Source organism: Cygnus olor, chromosome 6 (genome assembly GCF_009769625.2).
Source record: "Cygnus olor isolate bCygOlo1 chromosome 6, bCygOlo1.pri.v2, whole genome shotgun sequence".
Taxonomy (NCBI): Eukaryota; Metazoa; Chordata; class Aves; order Anseriformes; family Anatidae; genus Cygnus; species Cygnus olor.
This window is the reverse complement of record NC_049174.1, coordinates 33,579,997-33,601,681: the sequence shown is the minus strand read 5'-3', so window position 1 is coordinate 33,601,681 and position 21,685 is coordinate 33,579,997. Positions and strand designations below refer to the sequence as shown.

Sequence of the window (21,685 nt, the reverse complement as noted above, 5' to 3'; positions counted from 1 at the left end):
GGGGTCTTCTCTTTCTGGAGTTAACACTGCTGTACTGAGAAATCAGCAGCAGGTGGTGCTGTAAAGTTCCTAGTCAAGCTCATTAAATCCATTAGAGGAAAAAAACAGTACTTACGCTTTCAGAACAGCAAGCACAGTGTTTCAGCAAGCTTTTCAAGGCTTCTTAATAAAATCAAATAGTTGGCTGAGAATCAAATAGTCCTTCTGTAAGCAAGGAGGTTGGCTGTTGTGAGTAACAGCAGAAGCTGAGAGAGTTTCTACTATGACTTAAATAACAAAGAAAACATTGCTTGAGAGCAATGAATTGCCCAAATGATTCTAGCTATATTTCAGACAAAAACTGCTTGTTAAGGGAAATAACCTGGGAGATAGAACTGACTTTTCAATATAGTTTCAATGTAGTTTATATAGGATTTTATTTAGTTAATTTAAACATGTTCTGCACTTAGGCAGCACAGATGGCAGTTCCAGGCAAATGTACTCAGCTTTTCCATTTTGCTGTATTTGGATGTAGAAAAGTAGAATTATCTCCTCCTGCAGCAATCTAGGTAGGTGATCTGTGTGAGTGCATGCCTTCTCAAGGCTGAAGGAAGGAGTACTTTGGAAAGCAATAAAATTATATTGTTTGAATTCCCTGATTTATTATTAGAATGGGAACACATGTTGCTGCTGCCTGAATTCATGTAACAACCACTTTTCCAAGTGGGTAAGGTACCACCTCTCAGATTTCCTTCACACACCCAAGAACTACAGCACAAATGAGCCTCCCTCCCCTCCTGCTCACTTGAGCCATTGATGGCACCCAGCCCCAGCAAAGCAGGTAACTGCTTTTGTTACTTTTTGCATCCAGAACTGTGCAAAATCCAGAATTCCTTTTAAGCCAAAAAAAAGGCCAAGAGGAAATGAAAAGCGTTGTCTACTGTCCTGGTTTCAGTTAGGACAGAGTTAATTTTCCTCCTAGTAGCTGGCAGGGTGCTATGTTTTGGATTAGAATGAGAAGAGCGCTGATAACATGCTGATGTTTTAATTGTTGTAGAGCAGTGCTTACACCAAGCCAAGGACTTTTCAGCCTCTCTCTGTCCTGCTAGCGAGCAGGCTAGGGATGCAGCAGAAGCTGGGAGGGGACAGACCCAGGACAGCTGACCCAAACTGGCCAAAGGGGTATTCCATACCATCTGACGTCACGCTGAACAATATATAGGGGTGGCTAGCCGGGGTGGAGGGGGGGCCGGCTGCTCGGGGATAGGCTGGGCATCGGTCAACGGGTGGTGAGCAATTGCATTGTGCATCACTTATTTTGTACACATTATTACTATTAATACTATTATTATTATTATTATTGTTGTTATTCTTTTCCCTGTCTTAATAAACTGTCTTTATCTCAACTCACAGGCTTCACTTTCCCGTTTCTCTCCCCCATCCCGGAGAGGGAGGGGGGAGGGTGAGCGAACGGCTGTGTGGTGTTTGACTGCCAGCCGGGCTAAACCACAACATCTACTTACCTTCTCTTCCTGTGAAATGGAAGTGGTCTTAGTGAGAGTCAGTTTATGTTCAAGCATAAGGGGAAACATGCACATTGCAGAAAATGAACCCACTGTTTCCCCATGACCTTTCTCCAACTAATTGCTTAACAGATCTGTTTATCATAAAAAGATTTTCATCTATTTATTCAGTTGTTCTTCTGTCAACTGAAAGTCCTGATTTGTTATCATTTGAGTGTCAGCTGGTTCTGGGAAGGTTTATCTGTGTAACAGATAATTTCAGTTAAATATTACTTCTACTATAATATAAATAGTGTGGACTAACTTTGTGAAGCAGATCCAGAAATGGAGCTGGTTTGTAGGATAGTTGTCTTTTTCATGTTAGCCTGTCCCAGCTTTGGGATAGATGAGGAGTTAGCTCAGATCTCTGTGGCCATTGCTGGACCTCTACCCAGGGAGTTTGTACATAGCCTCCAGCTGCAAAACCACATCCCACCCAAAGAAGCTCCAGGCCCTGCTGCGGCTGAAACCCGTGATTACCCATGCCAACAAGATCCTGCGACTTCTGAGCTGCCCCAGTACTTTTCTCACCTTCGTGAGTTTGGGGTGACGCATTACAAAATCTTCCTGCCATGGGAGCGCATTCTTCCCAAGGGGGATGCCAGAAAGCCAGACGAAGCTCAAGTGCAGTGCTACCAGCAGCTGCTTGAGACGCTGGTTGCTGCAAACCTCAGGCCAGTGGTAGTTCTGCATCACAAGCACATCCCCGGCAATGTGGCCGCACAGGCCGCAGGCAACAAAACCAACGCTTTTGCTGACCTTTTTGTGGACTATGCTGAGTTCAGTTTTAATGTTTTTGGGGGTCTGGTTGATGTGTGGCTCACTTTCAGTGACCTGCCAGAGGTCTTGGAAAGCCTGCCTTACGATGAGCCCCAGCTCCGTGTCCAGGCCCTGGCTGCTGCTCATGACAGAGCTTACAGTGTCTACCACGAGAAATACTCGCTGGCAGGTAAGAATAGGCAGAGGGATTTTTGTGTATGACCTTTTCACAAATAGTTTGTAATGAGATTAAATGGCAACCGCTACATGTAATCTCTGAATGTGCTGTCAGTGCTCTCAGAGTTGCATAGGAATACTTGAATAACAGGTTCCTTCAAATATCTTATTTTGATATTTTTTTTATGATTACTGATAATTCCATTTTACTTGAAATGATAGCCAAAGTAGTTGGGGAGAATGTAGGCGTGTATCTCTGTGTGTATATTTATATATAATTTCTCATTTAACTGAAGTGAAATGTATTAAATAGTTAAATAAACCAACAAGAAACAAGATAGTTACTTTTAGCTTAAAAGGAAAATAAAATATTCTGTTTTTTTTTTTTTGGTGTGTGTGTACGATAACAAAGCTGTAATGATCAAGCTATTTTGTAGACGATAGTAGTTTCAGAACACAGACTTCATAGAATAGTTTGGGTTGGAAAGGACCTTTAAGGTCATCCAGTTCCAGCCCCCCTGCCCTGGGCAGGGACACCTCCCACCAGCCCAGGTTGCCCACAGCCCCATCCAGCCTGGCCTTGGGCACTGCCAGGGATGGGGCAGCCACAGCTTCTCTGGGCAGCCTGTGCCAGTGCCATGTTCTACTGTCAGTTTGCAGGTTTTGTATTCATGTTCTTTCCTTGTATTTTGTGGGGTTTTGTTTGTTTATTTTGGGGCTTTGTTTCTGTCTTTTTTTTTCCATGTCCAGCACAGAATGGATATTTAAAAATAAGCCACCATAAAAGAACCACAAAGGCATGAAAATTATTATTATTATTTATAATTAACCACGGAGTGGAATGGTTCCTGTTGGATAGCTGTATTCAGATCCTATTCTGATCCTGCAAACAACGTTGTTATCGTTGCTGCTCATGAACATCTTAAGATTCACTGAAAAAGACTCCTTGGACTCTGCATTTGAATTTCTACCTTCTGCAACTCTCCATTGATAAGATAATGGATGTTCTGAAATCAGCTACCTAGGACACTGGCTGATGAGCCACAAATTCAAAAAGTTCCAGCTGATTTTAAAATAACTACAGCGAACCAAAATTCTTCATTTGTACTAAATACATTACTAATAGATTGCCTCCTTTTCTTCAAGGTGGAAAGCTGTCCATTGCTTTAGGAATAGATCATAGCTTGGATAGTGCTTCATCAGAGCTGCTTTCAGTTCCTCTTCAGGTAACACCTTAATGGAATGATTTCCAAAATTATTTCCATTTTATTTCATTTCACTTGATTTTTATGTACAAGATCAAGTGGCCTATTGCAAGTTAAATACAATTTCAGCAAATTGACCAATAGGGTAAAATCTATTTGTTTGATCAGTTCGATCGTGAAACTCTCTGATTTTAAAAAATACTTCAACATCCCTTCTTGGCTAGTGAGCAGTGATTAAAATATATGGAGACATATTTCATAACTGGCAATTTTAGCAACATACATGCTTAAATAACAACATATACCCATTGCTCTTTTATTCACAAGTCTCCTTAATGCACAACCAAATAAAAAAAACTTTTATTTTTTTAAATACCTTTTTTAAAATAGTTAATATGTTAAAGCACAGCCTGAGCTCTGCTACAAGTGGTCTAGTTGTACAGGGATAGCACAACATGAGGAAAACCTATTTTCTACAAAGGTGATGACATCCTTTCTGTAAAGACCAAACCCTCTGTCAGTACTTCTTTTCATGTAGATAATGTTGATGTGGGATGCAGTGAACAAATGGCAGTGCAGGTTTATGGCTTGTATTCACAGTCCTTCAGAATTCAATAATAGGATAAGTAGTGACGCAGGCATGATATTTCAACGATATAAGCAAGGTGTGGTTTGTATGGGGAGGAAAGATGTACTAAACAAGCTGACTAAACTAGAAAAAAAAACCCTTGGACTGAAAAATAAACTGGAAGCTTATCAATTTTTGTGCCTACTTCAGCAGCTAGTTTAATAAAAGAATACTATCTATTCCCTTGAATATGACGACCTTTAGTGGAGTAACGTTGGTAGTGTGCAACGGTTAAAGATTTCTGAAGTGGACTTTCTGCAGAGGATTATTGATAAAGCCTCCCTGAACCACATGCTGATAAAGGTTTCTCTGTTTGGTTAGTCTCCGATTAACCAATCTTACTAATTTAAAGAATCAGTTGTAAATCAGGAATATTAAATGCATGAAACATTCTTACAACTTCATTTAATTCTTCTAAATTTAGCGTTGTTTAGAAGGACAGACATCTTTCCATACACCACCCAATTTGTACGCATTGTATTGTCCCACATAGCTGTGTGGCTTCTTACTTCAGCAATGTACCTGTATCTAACATTGAACAACTTTATATTTTGAACAGAATACCTGCAAAAAAAAAAAAAAAAGTTGATTCTTTTCCTTTTCTTGTTTCCAGGATTTGGTAGATTTTCTGTCTCTCAACCTTCAGTACAGTTGTGGAAACGAAACAGATTTCTACATGCAAATGAGTGAATTCCAGGTAACATTATGCACAGTGTGCAAATGAGCATTTCACTTCATGGATACATTGGGGAATTGAAGTTCTAGTAATAGAGCAGAACAGATAGAACAAATCCATCGCTGTTCTTAGATTTCTGCTGAACTTCATAGACCATCTGTAACAAGTTATTTTGCAAAGAGGTCAGGTACAGGAGTTCACACTGAATTCAAAGTAATTGACAATTAATTTACTGTCTTAAATCCTTTAGCATCTAGGTGTATGTAGTCCATGTGTCTGCAGAAGTGAGCACAGAGATGCCTCAGGATCATGTAGCACAGGCAATAGCAGCCTGAAAAGGAGTATGCCAGGCTCTACCTTAACTCTCTCTGCTTTGTGTATTTGTGGCAGGTTGCTTATTCCTTGTAAATGGTAAAGTGATGGCCTGGCCAGAAGTGTAGAGCAAGAAGTGGAGACTCCCCATAGAGAATCTCTGGAAAGCTAATAAATGTCTAAAAAATCCCTAAGGTTTTGATAGATTTATAGAAGTCAACTGTAGATACAGACTAAAGAGAAGGGAAACTTGTGTTTTTTGATGCATGTCTAAACAGTTCTGATTGCTGTGAGAGCTCAGGCAGCAGCTACACTAGGAAACAGCTGCATACAACTCACTGTTACTTCCCTGTTTTTCTGACTCAAAGACAGGTGTTCGAAAGTGTTGGAAATGTTTTTCTTGGTCAGTGATCATTATTGATGCATTAGTAACTGAAAAGGCATAATTCTTTTGTCCAGGACTGGAAAACCTCTATCACATCCTAAGGATGTGATAAATAATTTGGCTAATACCTTTACACAAAAAGATCTTATTTTATTCTAGCATTGGTTCTGCAACTATAATAGCAAGCCTCACGACTCCTCATCAGTAAAGGCAATGCTAGAAATGTTAATTAGGACAAATTTGTGAAAGGATTAGATCACATAGCAGCAATAACGTCAGTGATGTTATAGGCTAGTACCTGATACTATCCATCTGAGAGCGAATTGCATTCTTAAAATACGTAAGAAGAGTCATCCAGCAGCTGAAGAGCAGAAAAAGGAGCTACTCATTTGCTCTAAGATTGCATGCTGCAATAATTCTAAAAATCTGGAGTGGTTCAAACATTTAAAGCAAGATACTTCTTTGTGGCTTTTCAAAGGGAGGTCAAACTAAAAGTTTCTGGGGTTTATGCTTTGATTTGCATTGGGCCCTTTTGGATCAAAGTGAGGGATGGTATTTAATGCTTACTCTGTTTTATGAATTTAACTCTGAACAACGTTATCGCTGATTCTCAGTCTTCTAGAAGTTTTCTATTCTGTGTTAAAAGAGCAGATCCCGAGAACATGGTTTTACTAGCTGGCCACAGTTTATTTTCATACAGTTCTTTGTTTTAATTTTGTTTTTGTAGAATCTCTGGAAGGACATAGAGATCTTGATTTTCACTCTAAAATTCCTTGGCTGTGGTTCCCTGGAAGAGAATCCATTCATACGAGTAGCTGCCATAGTCGCTGGTGAGTGACCTATTTCAAGGAGTGGGAGAGTTTAGTAGCTAGGCTCTGAGTGGGAAACTATAGAATTGTCCTGTCCAGACCACTTCTGTTAGACAAAACAATTTTATAGCTTCTTTCATAACCTCCTTGGAATATAAAAAGCTAACATACTGGATCTGAGAAAAAGAGCTATTACTTGTTTAAAAACAAACAAAAAAAACAAAACAAATGCACCCTTGTTTCAAAAGGTGTAATTGTATGTACAAGTGGTGTCATGCAGTCTGTGGCATCTTATTTGTGACTAAGCCCATCGCTTATTGTTTGTTTTCAGCTCTTAATAAAGGAAAGGCACGTACAATTGGGTATGATGTGAATGAATTATTGGACTTCTCATCTCGTGTTTTAAGGTACAGTTTTTCTCCCTTAAATTAGATACTGTAATAAAGAGGTGTCCTCTAGGAACAAATATGCTAGGCAGATGTATGACAGTTTTAGTGGTAAAATCTGCTGATAGTTGCTGAAAGGACTTGAAAGGAATTAAATACATAAAATAACATCTGGCCTAGGAGAGAAGCTCATCATGCCCCAGAGATGTAGGGGATATAGAATCATAGAGCAGTTTGGATTGGACACCTCCCACCAGCCCAGGCTGCCCAAAGCCCCATCCAGCCTGGCCTTGGACACTGCCAGGGACGGGGCAGCCACAGCTTCTCTGGGCAGCCTGTGCCAGGGCCTCACCACCCTCATAGCAAAGAATTTCTTCCTTATAACTAATCTAAATCCGCCTCGTAATTTAAAACCATTTCTCCTTGTCCTATTGCTCCACTCCCTGAGCAAGAGTCCCTCTCCTGCTTTCCTGGAGGCCGCCTTTAGGTACTGGAAGGCCACTGTAAGGTCTGCCCAGAGCCTTCTCTTCTCCAGGCTGAACAACGCCAGCTCTTGCAGCCTCTCTTCATAGGAGAGGTGCTCCAGCCTCTTGATCATCTTCGTGGCCTGCTAGCCGTACTGCTTTTGGTGCAGCCCAGGATGCAGCTGGCTAGGGAGAAGCTAAGGACTACTGAAGCAGGATTGATTAGTTTTAGCATGTCCCACGGAAACTCATGAGCACGTGAAATTGCTACGCGCTGTGAGGATTTTGTCTGCATCTTTGAACTAGGTGTAATGAATTATGGAAATCTGCTTACAAAGAAGTGCATTAGATACATAGCTCTTGAGCTGTTCTGAAGTTGGCTCACTGCACACCACCTTCATCTGCCAGCGGGGTGGCAGGAGATTGGATTGATCAGATTACAAAGGGGCTGTACCTTAAGTGGCAAATGAGCCGAGTGGGAAGCAAATAACTCTTATCCTTCCTGTTTGCAAGTTCTGTGGCACTGACATCTACCTTGGAGATTGTAATTCCTTTTTTTTCTGTTTTCAGCAAAGCCAGTGCTCTACAGGAGAACCCAGATGCGGTTCTCGCCCCTCGCTCCTCCTATCAAACCGTTTGGGAAATGTTTGCTAGCCAGTCTGAATTGGAGAGGGATTCTTTTCTGCAGGATGTTTTCCCGAGCGGTTTCCTCTGGGGCACCTCCACGGGTGCCTTTAATATTGAAGGAGCTTGGGCAGAGGATGGGAAAGGAGAGAGCATCTGGGATCGGTTTGGGCACGAAGGCCGTGTCTACATGAACCAGACAACAGACGTGGCGTGTGACAGCTACTATAAAACCAGCTATGATGTTTACTTGCTGAGGGGTCTTCATCCCCAGCTGTACAAATTTTCTATATCCTGGCCTAGAATTTTCCCCACTGGCACCAATGAGACCATCAGCTCCAAGGGTGTGGATTATTACAGCCAGTTAATCGACAGGTTGCTAGACACTAACATTGAGCCCATGGTGACTCTGTTCCACTGGGACCTCCCGCAAGCTCTCCAGGTTCTTGGTGGCTGGCAGAATGACAGCATCATAGATGCGTTTGTGAACTACGCAGACTTCTGCTTTTCCACTTTTGGGGATCGGGTCAAGTTCTGGATTACTTTCCACGAGCCTTGGGTTATCAGCTATGCTGGCTACGGCACCGGCGAGCATCCTCCAGGAATCGCTGACCCAGGAGTCGCATCTTACAAGGTAGGGACACAGGAATAACAAGGATCTTGCAGCTGCCATTGTATTGTTCTCCTCTGATGATTCTGTACTTTTAACTATGTGCAAGCCTAATGAGGCCTCTGAGACAGTTATTTGCTTGTTGGATTTGTGATACTCCCCAGAAAATGGGGTAGTTCATGGATGCCAGATTTTATTTTCCATTCCGAAATCAGCCAGATTCTTATGCTTAATCCAAACCCAGCAAAGCAGTGTGACACAAATCCATCCCTCTGCTCTCTGCCCCCAGGTGGCTCACACAATTCTCAAGGCTCACGCCGAGGTCTGGCACCTGTACAACGACAGATACCGTTCTCAGCAACAGGGAAAAGTGGGGCTGGTGCTGAACTCAGATTGGGCTGAACCCAAGACTCCAACCAGCTCCGAGGACGTGAAGGCGTCGGAGCGGTACCTGCAGTTCATGCTCGGCTGGTTTGCTCACCCCATATTTGTTAATGGTGATTACCCAGACGTCCTGAAGGCTCAGATCCAGCAGGTAAACCAGCAGTGCTCCACGACAGTTGCACAGCTGCCTGTGTTTACAGAGGAGGAGAAAGCCTGGGTGAAAGGGACTGCAGACTTTTTTGGGCTTTCCCATTACACCTCCCGCCTGGTTAGTGCCGCAACTAACGGGACCTGCGCACCAGGCTACGAGAGCATCGGGAACTTCTCCTTGCATGTAGATCCTGCTTGGCCAAAGACTGCCTCTGCTTGGATCCACGTGGTCCCCTGGGGATTAAGAAGGTTGCTGAAGTTTGTGTCCCAGGAATACACAGGGACAAAGATCCCAATTTACATAGCAGGGAACGGTATGCCAACAGAGGCCATAGGGGATCGTATTAACGACACTCTGCGAGTGGATTATTTCCGCCGGTACATCAATGAGGCTCTAAAAGGTACGGATTTGTTTTTTGTTTTTTGTTTTTTAATTAATGGCAACTGGTTAATCCATCTCTTCCGCCGTGATTAGCTTTAAAACATCACCATTTGTGTGGGGATATGGAACTCCCCATTCTGTTTAGGTCATGGAACAGGTCTTTCATACATGCAGACAAATACAGCCTGGATCCTAAAGCCATTCTCTGTGAGAACAGTGTTCATGTATTTCAGCTCTCCTGAAGATAATTTGACTGCAGGCAGGCCCTTACCTACAGAGATCTCATAGATCAGGACTGAATGAAGTCTTTACTCACTAGGCAGATCTAACTGACAGCGTCCTGCACCACTGAGGCTTAGAATTTTTAGGGAGATGTTTGTGTCTCAAATATTTTGAGTAAGATTCAAGGTACGGCTGTATCTTTGCAAACTGTGTATTCAATTGACGCAAAAAATAATGCTTGTGACTGAAGTTCTGGACAACTATAGATCTGAGACTTCAAATAGAGATTTCACTGTTACTCTCTTCAGATACACAAATCAATAACATCAGAAAACTTTATTAAATATGTTGGTGATCACTATAGAGCTTTTGGTCTTTTTGACCTAGTTCCCAACACACTGATAGAAGAGCTACCAGAGGCACAAGTGTCCTGTACTCAAATATTTCTCTTCTGATGCATTTTTATTACTCAGCTTTTGACCAGCTCCTATGACAGTGCTGACGCTCTTCTTGCCGGGTACCCTAATTGTTTTGTTTTGTTTTCCCTGGAAGACCACTCCTAGACGTTTGGCTATCGCCCCGTTACCCTCTGATGTAGTGCTTGTGTTAGCCAGTGTCCCGTCGACTAACAGTCTTGTGCTGTTTCTGTGGCAGCGGTGAAACTAGACATGGTTGATGTCCAGTCATACATTGCTCGATCCCTGGTTGATGGCTTTGAAGGCCCAGTGGGGTACAGCCTAAAATTCGGGCTACATCATGTGAATTTTGAAGACAGCAACAGACCAAGGACTCCCAAGGCATCCGCTTATTTCTATGCCAGCGTTATCGAAAAGAATGGTTTCCCACCCCAAGTCTCAAACAGACTCCCTGCGCCAGTGGTGTTTGACCTACCCATGCCATCAAAGTTGCCAAATTTACCAGCATCAGAAGTCCCCTCCAAGTCAAAGGTTGTCTGGCAGAAGTTTTCATCTCAAACAGACTTTGAGAGGGACACGTACTTCTACGGGACGTTCCCGGAGGACTTTACATGGGGTGTGTCTTCTTCTGCGTACCAGATAGAGGGAGGCTGGGACGCTGATGGCAAAGGGCCCAGCATCTGGGATAACTTCACCCATGTACCAGGGAACGTAATTAACAACGACACTGGCGATATCGCTTGCGATAGCTACAACAAGCTGGAGGAAGATATTTACCTGCTGAGAGCCTTAGGGATAAAGAACTACCGTTTCTCTCTGTCCTGGCCTCGAATTTTCCCCACCGGAAGGAACGACTCAATAAACAGACACGGAGTTGACTACTACAACCGCCTCATTGACGGGCTGGTGGCAAACAACATCACCCCAATCGTCACCCTCTACCACTGGGACCTGCCCCAGGCTCTCCAGGACATCGGCGGCTGGGAGAGCAGTGCGCTGATCGAACTCTTCGATAGTTTTGCAGACTTCTGTTTCCAGAACTTTGGGGACAGAGTGAAGTTCTGGATCACATTCAACGAACCCCAAGTCATTGCCTGGGTTGGCTATGGCCTGGGGGAATTCCCACCCAACGTCAAAGACCCCGGGAGCACTCCCTACAAGGTGGGACACATCTTGCTGAAAGCTCACGCCAGGGTGTACCACACGTATGACGACAAATACAGAGCAAGCCAGGGAGGGGTCATTTCTCTGTGTCCCAACATCGACTGGGCCGAGCCGAAGACACCGAGTGACCCCAGGGACCTGGAAGCTGCAGACAGGTACTTGCAGTTCCTGGTGGGGTGGTTTACCCACCCGATCTTCAAAAACGGCGACTACCCTGAGGTCATGAAGTGGAAAGTTGGGAACAGGAGTGAGCTGCAGAACCTGCCGACATCCCGCCTACCCGTTTTCACAGCCGAGGAGCGTGACTACATCCGGGGCACAGCAGATGTCTTCTGCTTCAACACCTACACTTCCAAAATCATAACCCACACAACGACCCCTCTGAAGCCCTTTTCTTATGAGTACGACCAGGAAGTTTCAACAAGTATCGACAGCTCCTGGCCTTCCTCAGCTCTTTCTGGCCATCAGGCTGTGGCCTGGGGGCTGAGGAGGCTGCTGAACTGGATCAAAGAGGAGTATGGCAATCCCCCGATATACATCATTGAGAACGGGGTGGGGATAAAGACCAGCTCGGATGTTGATGACCATACCAGGATCCTTTACCACAAAACATACATCGATGAAGCTTTAAAAGGTACAAACGTTTGCTTTTGTTCTCTGGTGGGTCACTCCTCTAGATTCTCCATCACTATCTTCCTCTGACAGGTAGTTTTTAAAAGCAGCTGTTAGCGGTCTTTAAATATCCTGAATGCAACATAAACGGTGATTTTTTTGTGCTCTCCTTTGCATGGCCATTCGTATCCTCTGACTGTGGGGTCTTTCATGGTCTTTCTTGTCTAGTGTCAGTCAGCTTTGTGAAGCTGGCAGTGTGTGTGTGTTTGCAAGTGACTTCCTTGTGGTTCCTTCGATGCACGATGTATCACTGATGCTCTTCCGTTGCTTCTGGTCTTTCAGCTTACAAGCTGGACGGTGTTAACCTGCGAGGATACAACGCTTGGTCTTTTATGGATAACTTTGAGTGGTTGAACGGCTATGATCCAAGATTTGGGCTGTACCAGGTCGATTTTGATGATCCCAACAGGCCAAGAACCCCAAAGCGCTCAGCTGTGTACTACACAGAAATCATCAGCAATAATGGCATCCCACTGCCCAAGGAGGACGAATTTCTATACGGGGAGTTTCCAAAGAACTTCTCGTGGAGCGTAGCGACAGCAGCGTACCAGGTTAGGAAATGAGGGCTGACTCTTTGGGTACCGGTGGCTGTTAATTCATTTTGGATGAGACACCCACAGCTTTTGTAACAGGTTCTATGGTAATTGAGGGTTGCTGTAACAACTGCCTTACTTATCTCCAAGTTCTTCCCTTTTAACGGTGTGGTTGTACCACGGGAATATTGAGACGGCAGCACGGGCTTCACAGGAACCAGCAAACACTGAGCAGCAGGTTGAACTGCCACAACACCTCCCCCGTGACACTGTACTTTGGTAAAACTTCTGTGCCGTGAGGCCCAAGAGCTCTTACTAGTTTGGTGCAGCAAACATTACTGCTTCAAGGCTTAAGCTGATAGCTCAACACATTCTGTGGTGCCGCAAAGGCCAAAAGGCTGAATTCTTTGCTGGGCCAAGATGTAAATGTGGGGTTACTAATGGTTTCTCCCTTCCTTCCTCCATCTTCAATTACAGATTGAGGGAGCATGGAGAGCAGACGGGAAAGGACTTAGCATTTGGGACCAATTTTCTCACACCCCCCTGAAAATCAGCAATGACGACAATGGGGACGTAGCTTGTGACAGCTACCACAAGATCGAGGAGGACGTGGAAATGCTGAAAAACCTCAAGGTGTCTCACTACCGCTTTTCCATCTCCTGGTCCCGTGTTCTCCCAGACGGGACCACCAGATACGTCAACGAAGTGGGACTGAACTACTATGAAAGGCTGATTGACGCTCTTCTGGCAGCCAACATAATGCCTCAGGTAACTGTAAAAGTGGAAATCCAAGAGTGCAGGAGCTGAGAATTATCCTCATGTTGAAAGATGAGATGCTGACTCTCAGATTTCTCTGGTTTATTCCTGTCTTCTGATCCCAATGTGGGAAACCCTCGCTCCTTACAAACTTCCCAGGCTGTTCATGACCCGTTAAGACCCGTTGATGTGTAGGCCAGTAGCAGAACCCAGGTCTGACACTCAGAGCACGCGTGTGTTTAAGTCCACCCCCTCCTTCACAGAGAATTTTTTTTCATTGTGTGCCGGGAGGAAACGTGTTTTTTGAGTAGGTAAACGTGCTGGGAATATAGGGACACATTAGCAATTACTACCCAGAAGATCACAGTAGCCTTATTGCTGGCTGTTTCCAAACACCTTGCCGTTTTCCAAGTCCCACCGACCTGTTGCCTCCCCACTGCTGGCTGGGTCCCCCCAAACCGCCCTAGAAGCGGTGCTCATCTGGGGAGGGCGAGGCAAGGAGGTTGTTCTGTGCTCCCGACACTGCGCAGCCTTTCAGCAGCTCACCCAAGTTTTCTCTGAGCTTTTTGCTTGCAGTGGACTTGCAGAATTGGGAAGGCTTTGGCCTTTCTTATTTCCTAAAAGCCCAAGCAGTGCTTTTATGTGCCTTATGCGTTGTCGGCCCTTGTTCCCACTTGTTAGGTGCTTGGTTTTTTGAGTTATAGCTCATTAACAAACTCCTTGCTTAGCCCAGAAGGCTTTCTGTCAGCTTGGACTCTGGTCCTAAGTTAGAGTGTTTGGGTTCCTTGCTGGGAGTGCTTTGGTTAATATGTTACTGACAGATTTGTCACGTATTTCGTTAATATGTCAATAAGTTGTAGGCATAGTGTCACCGAGATGGGACAGTCCCTCCTAATGGGAATTTTTTACAGGAATTAATGAATTTTATAAGAATTGGGTACTTAACACTGTTCGGATGTGTTCTTGGGAGAAGAATAAGTTATAAAACGTGTATAGTTATAAATTAATTATAAAGTTATAAATAAGTTGCAAAAAATGTACCCACTTACAGGTAGGATGAACAAGTGTAAGAGATAATTACAGATGTTCTTGTTGTGTAGAACTGTTTTACTCATTTTTTCATAGTTTTGCCAAGTAGCTGCTCTGTGATTGAAACAAAGAAGAAAACAGCCTTTTACTAGCTGCAGATCCCAGCAGGGTTTATGCTCGGAAATGAGGCTGGTTTGTTGTCTTTACACCTGAAAGGAAGGAAGGAATGGCTGAGTCCTTTCTCTGCTTGCTCCCCACAGGTGACCATCTACCACTGGGACCTCCCGCAGGCGCTGCAGAATGTCGGCGGGTGGGAGAACGATACCATAGTGCAGAGGTTTAAGGAATACGCCGAGCTCCTTTTCCAGAGGCTGGGAGATAAAGTGAAGTTCTGGATCACCCTCAATGAACCTTACAACACGGCGTATCTCGGCTATGGTTTCGGGACAGCTGCCCCAGGTGAGGCTGCTGAGCACGGTTTCAGAGCTCTGCTGAAGCAGTGTCTCAGCCCTGGGCTGGGCCTCAGGGCCCCAGGTGCTGCACGTTTCATTTAATAGCAGGCAGCTGGCTTATTTCTCTCACAGGAGGGCAGCTCTGGGTGTCCTGGGTGTGTTTACCTGGGAGGAAGCAAAAGGGGAAGCTGGGGATGGCTGCTCCAGCGCTTGTGTTGTTGCCGTCTCTACAGGAATCTCCGTTAGGCCGGGGCGAGCCCCTTACATAGTGGGGCACAACCTGATAAAGGCCCACGCGGAAGTCTGGCACCTGTACAACGAGACGTACCGGGCCAAACAGGGAGGGTTAATCTCCATCATCATCAACTCGGACTGGGCAGAGCCAAGGAACCCCCACAAACAGGAGGACTGGGACGCTGCCAGGCGATACCTGCAGGTAGGAGGCATGCAGACAGCCCCAGCTCTCCTGGCTGCTCGCGGCGTGTTCGGCTTGGCATCTGGAGCTGCCCAGGCTGGCATCTCAGATACGTTTCCTTGCAGCGATGCTTCTCTAATACACCAACCTCTTCTGCTGAGTATGCAGTAGAAATGAGACAAAATATGACTGCAGTCCCAAAAGCATATTAAATTTGTTGCCATTACACGGACATCCCTGCGTATCTCTTTGTGCTTGTTCGTTATAAATCTGGTACTACGTGTAAAGCAGCATATGGAGAGGAATGGTGAAGTCCCTTGTTTTGATACCTAATTTATACGTATTTCCTGGGTTAGTTTCTCATAGGTTGGTTTGCTCACCCCATTTTCAAAAACGGTGATTACAACGAAGTGATGAAAACGAGGATTCGGGAGCGCAGCCTGGCTCAGGGTCTGAAGCAGTCTCGGTAAGAGCACAGGCACATAACTGCTCTTGTGTTGCCTGCTGTGCTGAAACCTGCTTTTCTGACGGTGCTGTTAAGTGGAAGGATATTGGTGAAATGGTGTGGTAAAAATCTCAGTGTCCCCTCACGGGAAAACTATTTTATGTTTTTTTTTGGTTTATGTTTTTTTTTTTGTCTTTACCTCTCTTGCAAACTAAATTTACTAATGTAAATAAATCTTTCTCTAAGCTTCTACCTTTGGGGTACTAGGTTGGCAGCTCAGAGTGGTGTAATAAATGATCTGCATTAGATGCTGTGATTTGCCTGACAGTGATAAATGTGCTTTAATCATTCTTAAAATGACATACTGAACTCATTGGTGCCTCCGAATTACATTTCTGGTTTGCCATTCCAGTTAATTACTTGTAACCCTATTTCGCTATCTGTGTTCCACTATGAATGTTTTTCCTTTTCTCTCCCTTTCTAGACACATACAAGGACAGCACTTTTTCTTTCCCCCTCTTGACTGTAATAACAATTTCTTGGGGGCATGCTAGGTGTGGGGGTATTGCTGATTGTTCCTCTGTGATAAGACCCCTTGCTCTGAAATGAGGGAGGTGACAGGAGAGTTGGTGTGTGCTCCGCAGCAAAGGCGGGTCTCTTCAAGACTTAAGTTTTGGTTTTATGTGCCTAAAATGCTTGAATTCTTGAGCATTTTTTTATATGTTATTTCTTCTCTGGTGGTTGCTACCATGAATCAGATAGTATAGTCACTGTGTGTTGCCTTATGAGATGAAGTGCCCAAGCATCTCCATCTGGGGAAGAAGTCCTGTCCTCAGCCTAAGAGTGAACTCTCAAGCATCTCTGAATTGCCAGGAGTGCACGTTGAGCAGTGGTTGTCTAGGGACCGAATTCCCAAGAGAATTTTCTCTCTTTTCTGGCTAAAAGAGAACTGAAAAGTCCCTCTTGCTCCAGGGCACCCTGGATGTCCTTGACTGTTTCTTGCTCTGTCACCACAGCAGCGATCGTGTAGGGCTGAGATCCCAAAGGGAGATGTTCTCCGAGGAGGCCTCCCTTTTGGAGGGAACCAAGCGCTTTGGGATTAACTAGCAGAGCTCCCCTGCCTCAGGCTAGTTCCCAGTTTCTTCCGGATTTTCCCATCTTCCTCCAAGAAGATCACAGTGCAGCTCTCTGCTGCACTTCTCCTGTGCTCTTTGCATTTATTCATGGCTGGGGGCCTTGGCTGCGTTGTTCCAGCTCCCTCCTGGGTGATCCAGCTGAAAGTGGAGTAGGTCCCCAAGTCACCAGTACAGAAGTGCCTCCCACCTCATCTGATTTTCTCAGCTGTAGAGCTTGTTTGTATTGTTTCTTTTCAGCACTGCCCTGACTCCTGCTGAAAGCCACTTTTTATCTTTACTTCAAAGCCTCTTGCCCCCTGCAAACGCATTTACAAACAAGCACGTGAAGAAAAGGGGGTTGCTCAGTAGGAGTTAGAGATTGCCAAGCTCTACTTCCATTTACACATCTGTTAGCTACTTTCCTTCATCTCTCCTTTGAGCTTTTCAACATCTCAGTGTTACAGTCCGCAAACTGCTGCAGTGAAGACAAACCCTGTGCAAATTTAACCTTTCTGGGTCCCAGAACACAAGGATACAGGGATGGTCACGTCAGTGTTACAGATGCTCTCAGGGAAAGTTTCTGATTTCTCTAACTCAAAAGTACTTCTGAGCTCAAGCACAGCAAGAGAAAACAGCAGGACTGGTAAAGAACAGCCTTGTCTTTAGTTCTGTTGCCTGCTCTAGAGCAAGTGTTACTGGTTCATGGAGCCCCGCGGCTGCCAGCAGCTCTGCGCTGAGGTTGTGTTTCTGCCACTACCTTTTACTTGAGCGTGAACCACCCAGTGTTTCGTTTCCAATCAGTGAAAGGTCCGTTCCTCTCCTGGGGACCTCTACATCAGGCAACATGAATTGCCTGAATTCTAGCAAAAGCTTCGTTTAGTTAGCCACCAGGACTGATGAGGGGGTAGAAACAAAAGAAGGGGAAATCCTGAAAAGAGCTGCATTTCTATGGGTTCATGCTTTTTCTCTGTTTTCTGTTGCAGACTTCCAGAATTTACTGAAAGTGAAAAGCAAAGAATTAAAGGCACATATGACTACTTTGGTCTAAACCATTACACTACAGTTTTAGCATACAACTTTAATTATTCTACTGGGATTCTGTCATATGACTCTGACAGGTAAGATATAAATGTACGTTATTGGTCAAGTCAAATGTGTGCGCCTGGAGCCTGGGCCAGCTAAGCAATATAAACTTATAGTGCATAAAGCCATGAGAAAGATATATTGGTCTGTTATAACCAATACTAGGGAAAATCATACCATAAACCAAACATATCATAAACAAATCATACCCCAAACCATACCTGTGATGCTGTTATTTTCACAAAAGCCCCTTCTTTCTGATCCAAAATGAATGGTTAAAACAGAACAAGGAAAATTAGAGCATCTACTAAAAGGAAGGAATCGGCTCTTCTGAGTCTCCCACCCGGTATCAGCTCTCAAGAGTATTTATCGTATTTCCTTCCCCCCAGTCCGTAGTTTGAAGAGGGAGATTATCCTGGTTTATGGGTACTACTGCATTTGCTGTTAAACAGTTGTTGGCTCTCTCTGCACATTGGTTAAGCTTAAATTTAAAGCCTAAGTAGCTAAATCGCTTCTTAAATGTATGTAAGTCAAGCTCTTTTATTCGTTGATTTTTTTTTCCCAAGTTACAAAAAGTAAACGATAGGAGCTTATGAGTTTTTCTGCTGAGAATTAAGGTAATTGTGGGACCACTCGTGAGGGTGAACGTTGGCTGTTTTCTGAGCTGTTTTCACAAAACTGTGTGGAATTGGGGTAACCTCCCCTTGTGCTTTGGTGCTGCAGCACTGCCCCTGGGGTGTGTCCCTTAGAGGATGCTGGGATCTGTCCTGCATTCCTGTAGGGGATGTGTGCTCAGTCACTGCGGTGTAGATCAGAGGTTAGAAGTAGGAATTGCTTTAAATGACAAAGATGGGGCAGGCTCATGAGTTCGGCACACAGCACACCCTCAGCAACTGCTGATGTAGGCAGAATGTAACTTTAAAGTAAAGCAGGAGAGGTGTTTTCTGGAGGCTTGTGAGCACCAGTAGCTCTTTACCTCCCCAGAGCTCTGTGCTCTTCCCACCCTGCCACAGTCACTTCGGGTGCAGTTCCCTAGGGCTCAGTGCCGCGTTCTCAGGCGAGCAGTGACACGGGGCCAGGCACCAGGGATGGGCCTGTGATCCATGTCCTCCTCCACAGGGGTGTCGCTTCAGTAACCGACCGCACCTGGCTGAACTCGGGGTCCTTCTGGCTCAAGGTGACGCCCTTTGGCTTCCGAAAGCTCCTGAGGTGGATAAAGGAGGAGTACGGCGACCCTCCCATTTATGTGACTGAAAACGGGGTATCAGAACGGGGAGACACGGATTTCAACGACACCTGGCGGATACATTACCATCAGAACTACATTAACGAAGCACTGAAAGGTAAGAGTGACTATTTAAAGCTGGTTAGCGGTGTCTCCCAACAAGCCTGGCACGTACAAAGCGAGCTGTACAGAGCTGAAAGACCACTGGCAACGCGTTTGTCAACTACAGGTACACACGGGGTTACTCTGTGTCCGCTGCTGCGAGCCTTTGGATGTTAGCAGCCACTGGGCATGGCTGGTCGAGACTTGTGCAGGGAAAGATGAAGTAGAGGCAGAGCAAACCATGGGGTTAGTAGAGTGGGACAAGGGCAGCCTCCTTGTACAGATGCATTTGGCAAGAGAAGGTTCTTTGCCTGCTGCTGGTTCTAAAAATGGCACCGTACTTCAAGCAGACAAACAAACACAGGGAACTGATTTCAGTTACAGCCGTGGTCAACTTTGCTGCTCTGCCATAGGGGAGCTGGCTGCCAGGTGTTCCCAACGCACTTGTTTACTGCCTTTCAGCAGTGGGCCCCACGAGCACTTGTTTGAAAGCTCATGGTGTATTGATAGGTTCTTTTCTCTGTTCTTAAGCCTTTGCTTACTGAATGAAAGCTTTGATTATCGGAGCAGAGAGTGGTCTCCAGGGGCTGATGGAGCTGCCCTGGTCGATGGCTAGGTGTAACTCAGCTGTTGAACCACCTCAGAGCAGCACGTGCCAGAGGTGGGGATGGTTTGGCAGTGAGCTCACCGAGGCCGGGTTGGCAATAACTAGGTTGCACCCAGCTGCATTTTCGTGTGCTGCCCTGTTTGTACCACTGCGGGCTGAGGGGCAGCTCCGTGCCACCTGCCTGCTCAGCTCACCTGCTGTGTGTGCTCCTGTAACAGCCGTCGTGCTGGACGGTGTCGACCTGCGAGGCTACACGGCCTGGACGCTGATGGACAACTTTGAGTGGGCCGTGGGCTTCGACGAGAGGTTTGGCTTCTACCACGTCAACTACACTGACCCCAGCCTGCCGCGGCTCCCCAAGGCCTCCGCCAGGTACTACTCGCAGATCATAAGCTGCAACGGGTTTCCAGATCCAGCAGCGGGCCCGCATCCCTGTCTGGAACCGGAGCCTGAAGGTGAGTGATGCAGCAGAAATCGCACGTCTGATACTAAACCCAGACACCTTCCGTAATCTGTGGTCCTAGAAGACACCAGCTTTTTTTACAATATTCTTTTTAAGGACTTTGGAAGCAAACTGCCTGATTGTCAGCCTTTGTTAGGACTTAAGGTAGTTATGTAGAACTAGGTCACTTCTGTTTGCAAAGCCAGAATAACTTTGAAAGATGTTGTGGTAGCACCTAGCTACGTGCCTGTCCTGAAAACACAGCAAAGAAAGAGGTTCTTCTACTCTTCTCTGATTAATAGGATGTTTCCCCAGTCACACCCATCCAGTAGGCCTGCAGCATTTTTTTAAAAACAATTTTGATTGCATTCTAAGAGGCATTGGGAATACTTTCATCACTTGTGTTCTCTGGGCTAAGCACATTAACTGAATGGCAACCCCTGTCAGTTGGGGGTGTTTAGAGGTTCATCTTTATTAGCCATGACTGCCGGGGAACACTCGCCCCTCCTCTGGCCTCAAGAGCTCCCTATTAACCCTGGGTTGTGCCTTTACCCTGAGCTGGAATTGTGTCAGTCCCTGATCCCAAAGACCTACGGCTACAGCCAGGGCCCTGCCCAGCAGCGCTGAACCTTCCGCAGAGGAAGGAAAAAGCGATGCACGCGTACATGAATAAGTTCACAACAGGCTGGCTACTAATTCTTGTTGTCTTCCCCTGCACAGTGACACCAACGGTCCCCACGGCAGGAGGACTGGCTGACAACGTGCGCTTCCTGGGCTTGGATTTAACATCACAAAGTGCAGAAATCGCGCTGTATGTGCTTTTTGCTCTCTCTGGAATTGGAGCACTGGGCCTGGCTCTTCTTGCGTATAAATACGGAACGTTATCCAAAAAATCCCGTAAACAATCGCACATGGAACTTAGTAAAATGTGACGTTCAATCGGTTTATATATGGGGAACAGACTGAAACAATGAAACCCTATCACATTGTATTCTACAGCAGCATAAAGAGACCGAGTGCTCATACTACTGCACCTTAACGAGGGGAAGGAAGCCTTAGAGATGGCATCCTGTCTTTTTTTTGTTAAAATATGAAGAAAAAAATATTCTGTTAATTGATTTATTTTCCCAGCTGTTATTGATTTGATTTCTTCAAATCAGAACTAAAATAGCTTGTTCCAAGTCGTGCAAGAATTTTGAACCTGACCGTTCATCTGCTCTCCTTCATCTCCTTCCCTGGGGTCCCGCCGGTCTCTTCAAGACATCCGAGAGCACTCCCATGAAGCTCTACCGAATCTTAATGGTTCGAAGACAAGGTAGGGCTGGTAAAAACAGGTGGAGGAGGATATTGTTCTCGCAGCTACTGCACAGCATGTTTTTTTTTCCAATTCCTTTTTTTGTATTTTATCATTAATTATTAAAAAACAAAAATTGGCCTAGCCCTCTGCCTTCAAATTTGTAGAGTGTGATACTTAACTGAAGCATCTTCAAATAGAAGGCTGAAGCAGCACAGAAC

The 21,685-nt window shown here is 45.2% G+C and overlaps 1 protein-coding gene across 1 annotated transcript; it reads left to right on the top strand.

The window, feature by feature from the left end:
* Positions 1-1,639: 1,639 nt before the first annotated feature.
* LCT (lactase) lies at positions 1,640-21,582 on the top strand. Its single transcript, XM_040561810.1, has 17 exons — positions 1,640-2,490; positions 3,624-3,703; positions 4,924-5,007; positions 6,411-6,513; positions 6,824-6,899; positions 7,913-8,600; positions 8,866-9,511; positions 10,369-11,928; positions 12,249-12,517; positions 12,977-13,267; positions 14,545-14,743; positions 14,970-15,172; positions 15,508-15,617; positions 17,695-17,829; positions 18,914-19,137; positions 19,947-20,183; positions 20,891-21,582. Exons 1-17 carry the CDS (start codon positions 1,827-1,829, stop codon positions 21,100-21,102), a joined length of 5,781 nt encoding a protein of 1,926 aa, XP_040417744.1. The 5' UTR covers positions 1,640-1,826; the 3' UTR covers positions 21,103-21,582.
* The last annotated feature ends 103 nt before the right edge of the window (positions 21,583-21,685 follow it).